Raw genomic sequence first — 11,654 nt, forward strand, 5'->3', positions numbered from 1 at the left:
CCAGAGATGTAGTTATGCTGACCTAACCCCTGATGCAGACCATGGTAGGTCGACAGAAGAATTAGGTAGACAGTGGTAGATTGATGTAGCTACAGCCTGGTGGGAAGGTGGTTTACCTATGCAGAGGGGCAAACCCCTCCTGTTGGCATAGGTAGTGTCTACAGCAGTGGTCTCCAATCTTTTTATGCACAAGATAACTTTTTGAATTTAAGATCAACTCGGGATATACCTCTCTCCTTCCCCGAGGCCCCTCCCCGCTCACTCCATTCCCCCCTCCCTCTGTTGCTTGCTCTCCCCACCCCCACTTTCACTGGGCTGGGGCAAGGGGTTGGGGTGTGGAAGAGGGTGCAGGCTCTGGGCTAGGGCTGAGGGGTTTGGAATGTGTGTGGGTGGGTGCCATGCTGAGCATGGTGCAGGGAGTTGGGGTGCAGTAGTGAGGAGGGGTGCAAACTGTGGGAGGGAGTTTGGATGCAGGGGTCATATGGTTATACTGCACCTAATCTCATAGAATCCACTGGACATTTCATGAATTTTACTTTTTATTAATGTAATCAGTGGTTTAAAGATCCAAAATCCTTCAGGGAATGTCATATCAGTGTAACATTCTCAACTGTGGTGTGTGCATTGGCTGAGCCTGGGATGGGGTTGGGGTGCAGGAGTGAAGGGTGCAAGCTCTGGGAGGGAGTTTGGCTGCAGGAGGGGGTGAGGGGTGTGCAGGATGGGGCTCCAGGCTGGGGCGAGGATTGGGCTGTGGGAGGGGGTGAGGGGTGTGGGCTCTGGGAGGGAGGCGCTTACCACAGGGGGCTCCCAGTCGGCGGCACAGCAGGGCTGAGGCAGGCTGCTTGCTTGCCATGGCCCCATGCCGCTCCCAGAAGCAGCTGGCTGCTAGCATGTCTCTGCGCCCCCTGGAGGGATGGGGGCAATGGGTCTCTGCTGCCTGCACCCGCAAGCCTCGCCTCTGCAGCTCCCATTGGCCAGGGAGCTGTGGGGATGGTGCGGGGGCAGCACATGGAGCTGCCTCCCCCTGCCACCAGGGGCCACAGACACGTGCCAGCAGCCAGCCGCTTCTGGGAGTGACGTGAGGCCAGGGCAGGTACGCTGCCTGTCTCAGCCCCACTGCACATTCGTACTTTTAGTGGCCAGAGATCGCGATGAACTGGAAGATGCTCCAGGATCAACCAGTTGAAGCAAGGGACTGCAGGAAGAGAGAGGATGGTTTTACATTTAAAGCAGTTGAAATACCACCCAGGAGAACTGGGTTTTATCCCTAGCTCTAGTGTAGACATGCTATGTGATACTGGGCATGTTACTGAAAGCAGTGTTTTGGCAGGTATCTGGGTGTTCCTCATCTTCTGGGTGCCCAGCTTGAGTCAGCTGGGCTTTGATGTTCTGGGTACTCACAACTGCAGCTGAATTAATTGGGAGCTTTGGATGCTCAAGGTGTGTGGTCCCTGGAGCAGTGATTTTCAAATTGTGGGTCTTGACTCAGAACTGGGTCGTGGAATGGAAGGGACTGGGTTGTGGCAGCTCTGGCCAGCACCACTGACCTGGCCTTTAAAAGTCCTGTCGACGGTGCTGCCCAGCTATGGCAGGCTAGTCCCTACCTGTTCCGACACTGTGCTGAGCCGCAGAAGCAGCCAGCAGCAGGTCCGGTTCCTAGGCAGGGGGGCCATGGGGCTTCGTGCACTGCACCCATGCTCCCTGTGCACTGACCCAGCTGGGGGGGAAAAGGGGGGTGTCTGCGGGCGAGAGCTTGTGCACCTCCAGCTAGGAGCTGAATCCTCCGTAATCCATAGGGCAAGGAGGAAAACGCTCTTCCATACTGAAAGCTGAGAAGGCCATGAAGTTTCCTTTTGTTGTGGAGGTTTTACACGTGCATTTCTTTTTCTCCCCTCTCCCAGAGGATGCCAGCCCCCATCAGACTGCGGGAGCTGATCCGGACCATCCGGACAGCACGAACCCAAGCAGAAGAGCGTGAAATGATTCAGAAAGAATGTGCTGCCATCCGGTCATCCTTCAGAGAAGAGGATAATACATACCGCTGCCGGAATGTGGCAAAACTACTGTACATGCACATGTTGGGTTATCCTGCGCATTTTGGACAGGTAGGGTTGGCTGGAACTTAGCTCCAATTCCTGTTGTCTTCTGTTAAGGATGATTTGATAGCTTTTGGAGTCTGTCTTGGTTTGTTTTCTTCTGAATCTGGGCAAGTTTGTTCTGCCCATGTTACCGGTATACGTTCTAATTGTAATCTGTCCATCCTTAATCAAGGCTTGTATAGAAATGTCCTGAATTTCATGACAATGTCCAGCCTGCAGTACTGTCTGGTAACTGGGTATGATGATTGCTGTGTTCTGTGGAAAGGAAATATGGGAATTTCCAGACTGGATCAGACCAGTAGTCCATCTAGCCCAATATTTTCTCTGATGGTGGCAAGTGCCAGTAGAAGGGATATGAAACCCCATAATCAACAAATAGGCACTGATCTGCTTATAGAGGAAGTTTCATCATAAACTGAGGTGGGCAGTGGGTGGTTTGTGCTCTGAAACAAAAATACAGTTACGCTTTTATCCTAGCTAATGTGACTGAGAGAATATTTTATTAACCATATATGTCATAAATAAATAGCTAAGGGTTAATGTTTCTTTTACCTGTAAAGGGTTAACAAAGGGAACCAAACACCCGACAAGAGAACCAATCAGGAAACCGGATTTTTCAAAGCTTAAGGGAGGGAGTTTGTGGGTGTTTCTTGGTCTTGGGTCTTTGTCTGTTCTGTGCTCTCTCAGCTATGAAAGGATCTGTTTCCCAGTTGTAAATACAAAGGTAGAAAAACAATAGGCTGTTGGGTTTTTTTTGTATTTACGTGTGTGTAGTTTGCTGGGATGTTTTAAATTGGATATCTTTTTGAATAAGGCTGTTTATTCATATTTTTCTTTTAAGTAATTGACTCTGTATTGTCAACCTGATACAGAGAATATGTTTGTCTTTTTTCTTTCTTTTTTATATAAAGCTTTCTTTTTAAAACCTGTTTGAGTTTTTCTCTGGTTAAGGCTAAGGAACGAAGGGAGGGGGAATCTCTTTTGTGTTAGCTTGACTAGGTTTGAATCTGCGTAGCCTCAGGGGAAGAAAAAGGGGGAAGGTAAATTGCCCTCTCTGTTTTGCATTCAGGAGTTTAAATACAGTATCGCCAGGATAACCCAGGGAGGGGAGCTGGGATGAGATAAAGAGGAGCAAGGGGAGGAGCTTGTTTCCTTTGGTGTGAGACTCAGGGCCTCCAAGAGAAGTTTGTGGAGACCAGAGAGGAGTCAGGCCCTGGAAATCCTTGGCTAGTGGCAGCGATGTCAGATGTCTAAGCTGGTAATTAAGCTTAGAGGGTTCATGCTAGCTTCTGAGTTTATGAACGCTAAGGTTCAAATCTGAGTAGGAAGCTATGACAATATACATGTCTAATTCACTTTTTAATTATCCTAAAGTCTTGGCTTCTGTCTTTGTGGCAGAGAGTTCCACTGGTTAATTGTGGGCTAGATGGGGGTGTGGTGTGTAAGAGAGAGAGCGGAAGGGGGAAGTGTTCTTGTTCTACAGAACACTTCTGGTTGGAGTTGTTGGTTAATCATTGTGACAAAATCATCTTCATGCCATAAAGCTTCCTGTTGTTTGTAGCTCCGCCTAGGCCGCTAATGCTTGCAGAGGCTTTCCTGGCATAACTACATTTGAAAAACCCAGGCATATTGGGGGAATCCTTGAGGCTGCTTCGTGTCTCTGGTGTAAATTCATCCTTGATCAAATTTGCAAACACACCATGTGGCTGATACAGTAAATACGTTCAAGCAGAACCAAATTCCATAATGCCTTGATGATGTTAGACAAGTTGGAGGCTGCAGGCGTGAGGTCAGGCTGTTCTGGTAAACATAAAATTATCCATCCTGTAGCTGGGTAGTTCATTTCCTCTCCCAGGATGGAGGGATGTATCAAGCAGTTGTAGCCATTGTATCAGAACAAGTTTATTTACATCTTGTCCCATTCATACCCTCCTAATATTGCTACTGTATGTAACCAAACACTTTGGTTAAACTGTGAAATTGATTGCCACGGGAATTCATTCAAGTTGAGAACTTAACAAGATTCAAAAAGGGGTTGGATATCTGTATAGGTACCAAGAATATCCAGAGTTATAATTAATGAGAAATTTTGAAAGGGATATTAAGCTTTATTGGGCTCAGTGCAGCAGTAACTAGGTGAAATTCTCTGGCCTGTAATATGCAGGAAGTCAGACTAAATGATCTTATGGTCCATTCTGATGTTAAAACCTATTAACCTTGTGGTTCAGCACTTAAGCCATTTTCTAACTATAAGAAACCAGGATAGGATCTATGTAGGAGGAAGCAAAGGAGACGACTCTCTACTGTGCCTGTGTGTGTGTGTGTGCTCGACCTCCTACTTTGCCCCAGACCCCGCTCCCACTCCACCCCTTTCCCCAAGGCCCCACCTTGGGCCCACTTCCTCCTGCCCCATTCCACTCCCTCCCCTAAGCATGCCCCGCCCTCGCTCCTCTCCCTCCCCCACCCTCAGTGCCTCTTAAATGCTACAGCTGAGGCACAGTGGGGTGTGCTGGGAGGGAGGGGGAGATGGTAATCGGCAGGGCCACTGGCGGGTGGGAGGCGCTGATTGGGGGGGCTGCCAGTGGGTGCCTAGGGGGGAAAGGTTACTGCCTATTGTGGAGTTCTTCCACCTTCCTCTGAAGCATGTGGTTCTGGTCACGATCTGACAGAGGGTAATGGACTAAATGAATCTTGGATCTGAGCAAGTGTGGCAATTCTTATGTCCCTGTGTTTGCCACAGGAAAATGGTGGGGCCTGTAAGCTGGGAGAGGAGATTTCCACAGGAGGTTCTCAGGGTCATTAATCGGCAAAGCTTTGACCACTCTGCTCTTTAGAGAACTGGGAGTTACACTGCAAAATGCTGGCTCTATGAAGGAGGTGTTCTCCACTCTTTGGCCTGCAGATGGCCTGCTTTGTGTCAAGATCAGGGAACTGCTTAAGAAATATACTGCCCAGCAGTGGAATCCTGTTTGATAGGAGTTGAAGACTTTAGCATCTCAGGATAGGAAGTTATTAGCGGGCAGAGAGAAAAGTCATACAGGGAGAAAATGAGTGGTCTTGTGAAGGTTTAACTTGGACTGCAGTTCCCCTCTTGCTCAGTCCCCAGATGTGATCACATTCCTGGCATCATCAGCTTGAGGTTTGGGGGACTTGGAGCTGGAGGGGGTCGCCAAAAAAAGAGACTAACATGGAAAAGGAGCCAGAGAAGATGAAGGGCAGAACTGCTTCCTTCCAAGCCTACCTACATGTCTTGCTTTGCTGACATACCAATTAGAAAAGGAAAGCAGAATCTGTATTGTCTTTCCTCAAAATGAAATGGATATGCTGGTGTCAAGGTTTCTTCCATTCGCTAGATCTGGTGAGAGCTGTAGCCTGGTTATGTTACTGAATAGAGCTTTGCATGAAGCCAGTTGTGTTTACATGACACTGGAGCTCACCAGCTATTTCTCAAGATGAATTTTAACAATCAGATATTTCACATACACACGTCTGGAATTAAATCTCAGAGTGCTCTTTTATGATTACTTCATTGTGCCTTTAGAGCTGGTTCCCAAAGAGGGAAGACTTGAGCTGTTTTTCCCCCCACACGCAATCTCTCTACATAATATAATTAAATTTAATATCCCTGTGGCAGGAAAAACACCACAGTGGCCAAACACTATAGCATTTAATTTCAGAAAGGGGCATTACACAAAAATGAGGAGGTTAGTTCAACAGAAATTAAAGGGTACAGCCAAAAGTGAAATCTCTGCAAGCTGCATGGAAACTTTTTAAAGATGCCATAATAGAGGCTCAACTTAAATGTATACCCCAAATTAAAAAACATAGTAAGAGAATCAAAAAAAAGCCATCTTGGCTAAACAACGAAGTAAAAGAAGCAATGAGAGGCAAAAAGGCATCCTTTAAAAAGTGGAAGTTAAATCCTATTGAGGAAAATAGAAAGGAGCATAAACACTGGCAAATGAAGTATTAAAAATACAATTAGGAAGGCCAAAAAAGAATTTGAGGAACAGTTAGCCAAATACTCAAAGTAATAGCAATTTTTTTTTTTTTAAAGTACATTAGAAGCAGGAAGCCTGTTAAACAACCAGTGGGGCCACTGGATTATTGAGGTGCTAAAGGAGCACTCAAGGATGATAAAGCAATTGCAGAGAAACTAAATGAATTCTTTGCATTGGTCTTCACGGCTGAGAATGTGAGAGAGATTCCCAAACCTGAGCCATTCTTTTTAGGTGACAGAGCTGAGGAACTGTCCCAGATTGAGGTATCATTACAGGTGGTTTTGGAACAAATTGATAAATTAAACAGCAATAAGTCACTAGGACAAGATGATATTCACCCAAGAGTTCTGAAAGAATTCAAATGTGAATTTGCAGAACTAACAACTGTAGTCTGTAACCTATCGTTTAAATCAGTTTCTGTACCAGATAACTGGAGGATAGTTAATGTGATGCCAGTTTTTAAAAAGGGCTACAGAGGTGATCCCCGCAATTACAGGCCTGTAAACCTGACTTCAGTACCAGGCAAATTGGTTGAAACTATAATAAAGAACAATATTGTCAGACATATTGATGAACATAATTTGTTGAGGAAGAGTCAACATAGTTTTAGTAAAGGGAAATCATGCCTCACCAATCTACTAGAATTCTTTGAGGGGGTTAACAAGCATGTGGACCAAGGGGATCCAATGGATATAGTGTACTTAGATTTTCAGAAAGTCTTTGACAAGGTCCCTCACCAAAGGCTCTTAAGCAAAGTAAGCTGTCACGGGATAAAAGGGAATGTCCTCTCATGGATTAGTAACTGGTTAAAAGATAGGAAACAAAGGGCAGTTATAACTGGTCAGTTTTCAGAATCGAGAGGTAAATAGTGGTGTCCCCTAGGGGTCTGTACTGGGACCAGTCCTATTCAACATATTCATAAATGATCTAGAAAACAGGGTAAATAGTGAGGTGTCAAAATTTGCAGATGACACAAAATTACTAAAGATAGTTAAGACCCAGGCAGACTGCAAAGAGCTATGAAAGGATCTCTCAAAACTGGTTGGGCAACAAAATGTCAGATGAAATTTAATGTTGATAAATGCAAAGTAATGCTCATTGGAAAGCATAATTCCAACTATACACATAAAATGGAGACTAAATTGGCTGTTACCACTCAAGAAAAAGATCTTGGAATCATTATGTCTGAAAACATCCACTCAACGTGCAGCGGCAGTCAAAAAAGCGAACAAAATGCTGGGAATAATTAAAAAAGAGATAGCTAATAGGACAGAAAATATCATATTGCCTCTGTATAAATCCACAGTACACCCCCATCTTGAACACTGTGTGCAGATGTGGTCGCCCCATCTCAAAAAAGATATATTGGAATTGGAAAAGGTTCAAAAAAAGGCAACAAAAATCATTAGGGGTATAGAACGGCTTCCATATGAGGAGAGATTAATAAGACTGGGACTTTTCAGCTTGGAAAAGAGATGGCTAAGGGGAGATATGATTGAGGTATATAAAATCATGACTGGTGAAGGGAAAGTAGTTAAAGAAGTGTTGTTTACTACTTCTCATAACACACGGGCTGGAGGTCAGCAAATTAAATTAATAGGTAGCAGGTTTAAAACAAATAAAAGGAAGTATTTCTTCACACAGTGCACAGTCAATCTGTGGAACATTGCCAGGGGATGTTGTGAAGGCCAAGACCATAACAGGGTTCAAAAAAGAACTAGACAAATTCATGGAGGATAGGTCCACCAATGGCTGTTAGCCAGGATGGGCAGGAATGGTGTCCCTAACCTGTTTGCCAGAAGCTGGGAATGAGTGACAGGGGATGGATCACTTGATGATTCCCTGTTCTGTTCATTCCCTCTGGGGCACCTGGCATTGGCCACTGTCGGAGGACAGGATACTGTGCTGGATGGGCCTTTGGTCTGACCCAGTAGGGCCAATCTTATGTTCTTATTGTTGGTTCTCAAACTGTGATTCATGTCTCTTGGAACTCTGCAGCGTTTTTCCTGGTGGGGTTGCACAAGAAAGCATTTTGAGAACTTTGCAGGATTGGGAAGTTGCGAGAGAAGAGCCCATGGAGGGATCATTCTCTTGTAAAGGATCAGCAGAATGAGAGAACTGGAAATCCAGTGCCCTGCATCTTATTTCTGGACAGCCTCGTCCAAACTCACATGTTCATTTACTATTTTTAACTTTTGCTAGTGGCTCCCAGTTGTCTCCTCTCTGTTCAGTCTTGCATCTCTCGACTGTTTTCTCATCCTGGATTTTCCATCAGCTCCATCTCAGTGATGCAAATTGAGCTAATTTCTGCCCGCAAACTTTTACCTTCTCAATCACTGTAAATTCCACTGTCCCTCCTGTAACCCTTGTTCAAGAGCATGTTGTCATATTTGTCGTCTTCCACACATCCAGGTTGCCATGGTCAAAATTGTGGTGGGGATTGTTAGTCCTAGTGGTTGGAGCTAGAGCAGTCATGCCTAGTGGTTGGAGCTGAAATTTGGAGTCCAGAGTGGAGTTGAAGCAAGGCTGGAGCAGGACTGGGAGCAGGGCTGGAGCAGGGGCAAAGTTGGCGCAGGCTAAGGCTTGAGGAGCCTGATGCTACTCTTAGGTGGAAGCAAGTTCTAAGTCTTGATGTGATGCTGAGCAGACTGAACTGCTGTTCCTCCTGGGAGGTTTATGTACGTAGTCTGTAGTCACAAGACCAATTCCTGGCTTGTGAATTGGCTGGAGCCTAGCATAGGAGTGACTCATCACCTTACATTAATCCCTCCTTGATGCACTTCCCCAATGTCTTTTGACCTGGCTTGCTGGGGTGCAATCGATGTAATTCATGAAGGAGGATGGGTGTGTGTATGTTACTGGCAAGTTCCCGAAAAGTCAGCTGGTCCATGCACTTCCCAGTCCACGAGGTACATCAGTAGTCTTTTGAGGAGCCCAGAGTCCAAGATCTGTCTTACCACATATTCTTCCTGCCCCCGAACCAAGATGGGGCATGGACATGCTTTTGTACAACTTGGCAAATATTTCTTTAACAAAGAAACATGCAGTACTTTATGTATCTTCATGTTACAGGGTAGCTGGAGCTTGAAGGCCTCTGGGTTAATCTGTTGAATGATCTGGAATGGGCCAAAGTAACGGTGGTCTAATTTCCTTGAGGGTTGGAAGATGTCCAACTGTTGAGTTGAGAGCCATACTCTGTCTCTGACTGCAATGGGAGTATGGTCCTGTCAGTGAAAGTCAGCATATTTTTGTAGTTCTCCTTAGCCAAGCTTGTGTGATTTTAATTCTTCTTGAATGCAGTGGAGGTGTTGAACCAAATTGGAGGCTGCCGGGACACAGAAGGCTGGTGGTACAGATGGATGAAATAGCGGGCGGAAGCCATAATTGGAATAGAAGGGATTTTGGCTGGTTGATTTGTGATCAGAATTACTGTAAGTGAACTTGGCAAACATCAGGAACCGGACCTGGCTATCTTGATGGTAGAAAGATATTGTTCTAGAATTTGGCTTACCTGTTCAGTTTGTCCATTTGTCTGGAGGTAGTAGGCAGAGCAAATGCATGGGGTAATTTTCAGGTGTTTGAACAATTCTCTCCAAAAGTGGGGGAGAAACTGTGGCCAACAATTGTATGTAATGTCAGTTGGTAACTTGTGGAACTTGAAGATGTGGTCAAAAAATATGTGAGCATCGCTTTTGCAGTGTGGATCTTCTGACAAGGCACAAAATGTGCCATTTTGGTGAGGAGGTCGGTGACTATCAGTATAGCTGTGCAGGCCTGAGAAGTGGGGAGGTCAGTGATAAAGTCCATCAAGATAGAGGCCCAGAGTTGGGATGGGGTTGGAAGCGGGATCAGGAGGTTTGGCATAGGGGAACTTCATCTGGCAACATAGCTCCCAGGAAGCTGTGTAAGATTTGATGAGGGAGAATAGTTTTGGCCAAAAGTAGCAGATCATCAGCTTTGCTGTCTTCCAGTACCCAAAGTGACTTGCCAGAGGGGAATAGTGGCCTAGCTGGAGTAGTCTCTTGGTGACATAAAGGCAGTCCTTCAAGCAGAGTTCCTTGTTTTTGACTAAGAAGTTTGGATCAGAACTGGCTGACATCTGTGTCGCTGTAAGCAGATCATTGGGCAATGTGGACTTCACAATAGCCAAAAGATTGGTATGTCCAGCACATTTATAAAATAGCAGGGCTTCAATACAGTGGCAGGTTTGGGACGGTTATTTCCCTTATCAGCTTTGCAATTTTGGGTACTGGGTTGGTAGGGCAGGGTGAAGTTAAATCTAGAAAAGAGGAGGGACCAATGTATCTGACATTGGTTGAGAGTTGTGGACTGTTGGAAATGTTCGAGGTTTTTATGATCTGTGAACACCTGGACTGGAAAGCATGCACCTTCTAGGTGGTGACATGACTCCTGAAATGCAGCCTTGATGGATAATAACACGTTATGATAGATTTCATAATTTTGTTTCTTGGTTGTCAGCTTCCTAGAATACAAGAAACAATGGAGGAGGTCATTCAAGGGTCCATGATGCTGAGATAATACAGCCCCAATCGTGTAACTGGAGGCATCTGTTTCAATGACAAAGGGTTTAGATGGATCCAGGTGTACTAGGATGAGGGCAGAAGTAAATGCTTTCTTCATCTGATCAAAACCCATTTGGGTTTTTGGAGTCCAGCTGAAAGCAGACTTATTCCATAACAACTGAGTAAGTGGAAATACCAGTTGTGAGATAACTTTGATGAATCATCTATAGAAGCTGGCAAGCACTAAGAAGCATTGAACATCGCAGATGTACTTGGGGATTGCCCGACTCAAAACGTCAGAGATCTTTTTCGCATCCAACATGTTCCGCTGGGAGAGATGCAATGTTCCCTCTAATTTTTTCCATCCGTGTGTGGAATACATTTAGTTATGTGCACTGAGGTAACGTGCAGGTGTGCACCACCAGTAGAAACAAAAAACCTGGATATAATATAATGTTTTTAAAAAGTTACATAGGGATAATTATTCCAGCCAGGAGAGGTAAGGCATTTTAAAACTCACTAGTCAAAGAATTACATTTTAGTGTAAGACAGAAGTAAAAATTATGAAATGCATTGACCAGTCAAAACCCTAAAATAACACACTTTGAAAGGGTAAAATTTACAGAGACATATGTGCATTGCAGGAAATACCAAGAAGTAATAACAGTAACACAAGTATGTGTTGGGAAGTGAGTGTAAAAGACTGTGTGTGTGTGACAGACAGACAGACACACACACAGACTGTGTGTGCGCTGGCTGCTGGGGAAGTGTCTGAGCAATGCCATGCACTGACTCTTTGAGGCACTCACTGAAAGTTCTCCTGCTCCTGAGCCCTGTCCCTCCGCCCCTGCTCTGGGGAGATGAGGGAAGCCTCCTTATTTGCATGCAGGCTGGCTAACCTAGTGAGGAGGGCTTTAAACTAGGTTCAACGGGGACAGGTGAGCAAAGCCCACAGGTAAGTGGGGAACATGAAGACCTGGGAGATGGGTTGGAAACAAGAGGGATTGTGGGCTATAATGGCAGAGAGAAAG

At 45.3% G+C, this 11,654-nt stretch overlaps 1 protein-coding gene across 1 annotated transcript in view; it reads left to right on the forward strand.

Moving 5' to 3' along the window:
* Positions 1–1,900: 1,900 nt before the first annotated feature.
* Positions 1,901–11,654, forward strand: part of AP1G1 (adaptor related protein complex 1 subunit gamma 1) — an 82,798-nt gene continuing 73,044 nt past the window's right edge. The window contains exon 1 of the mRNA XM_032804076.2: positions 1,901–2,105. Within this exon, the coding sequence (XP_032659967.1) occupies positions 1,905–2,105 (201 nt within the window). The 5' untranslated portion in view covers positions 1,901–1,904. The remainder of the gene's footprint in view (positions 2,106–11,654) is intronic.

This window comes from Chelonoidis abingdonii, chromosome 19, assembly GCF_003597395.2.
Source record: "Chelonoidis abingdonii isolate Lonesome George chromosome 19, CheloAbing_2.0, whole genome shotgun sequence".
In the NCBI taxonomy this organism is placed as follows: Eukaryota; Metazoa; Chordata; order Testudines; family Testudinidae; genus Chelonoidis; species Chelonoidis abingdonii.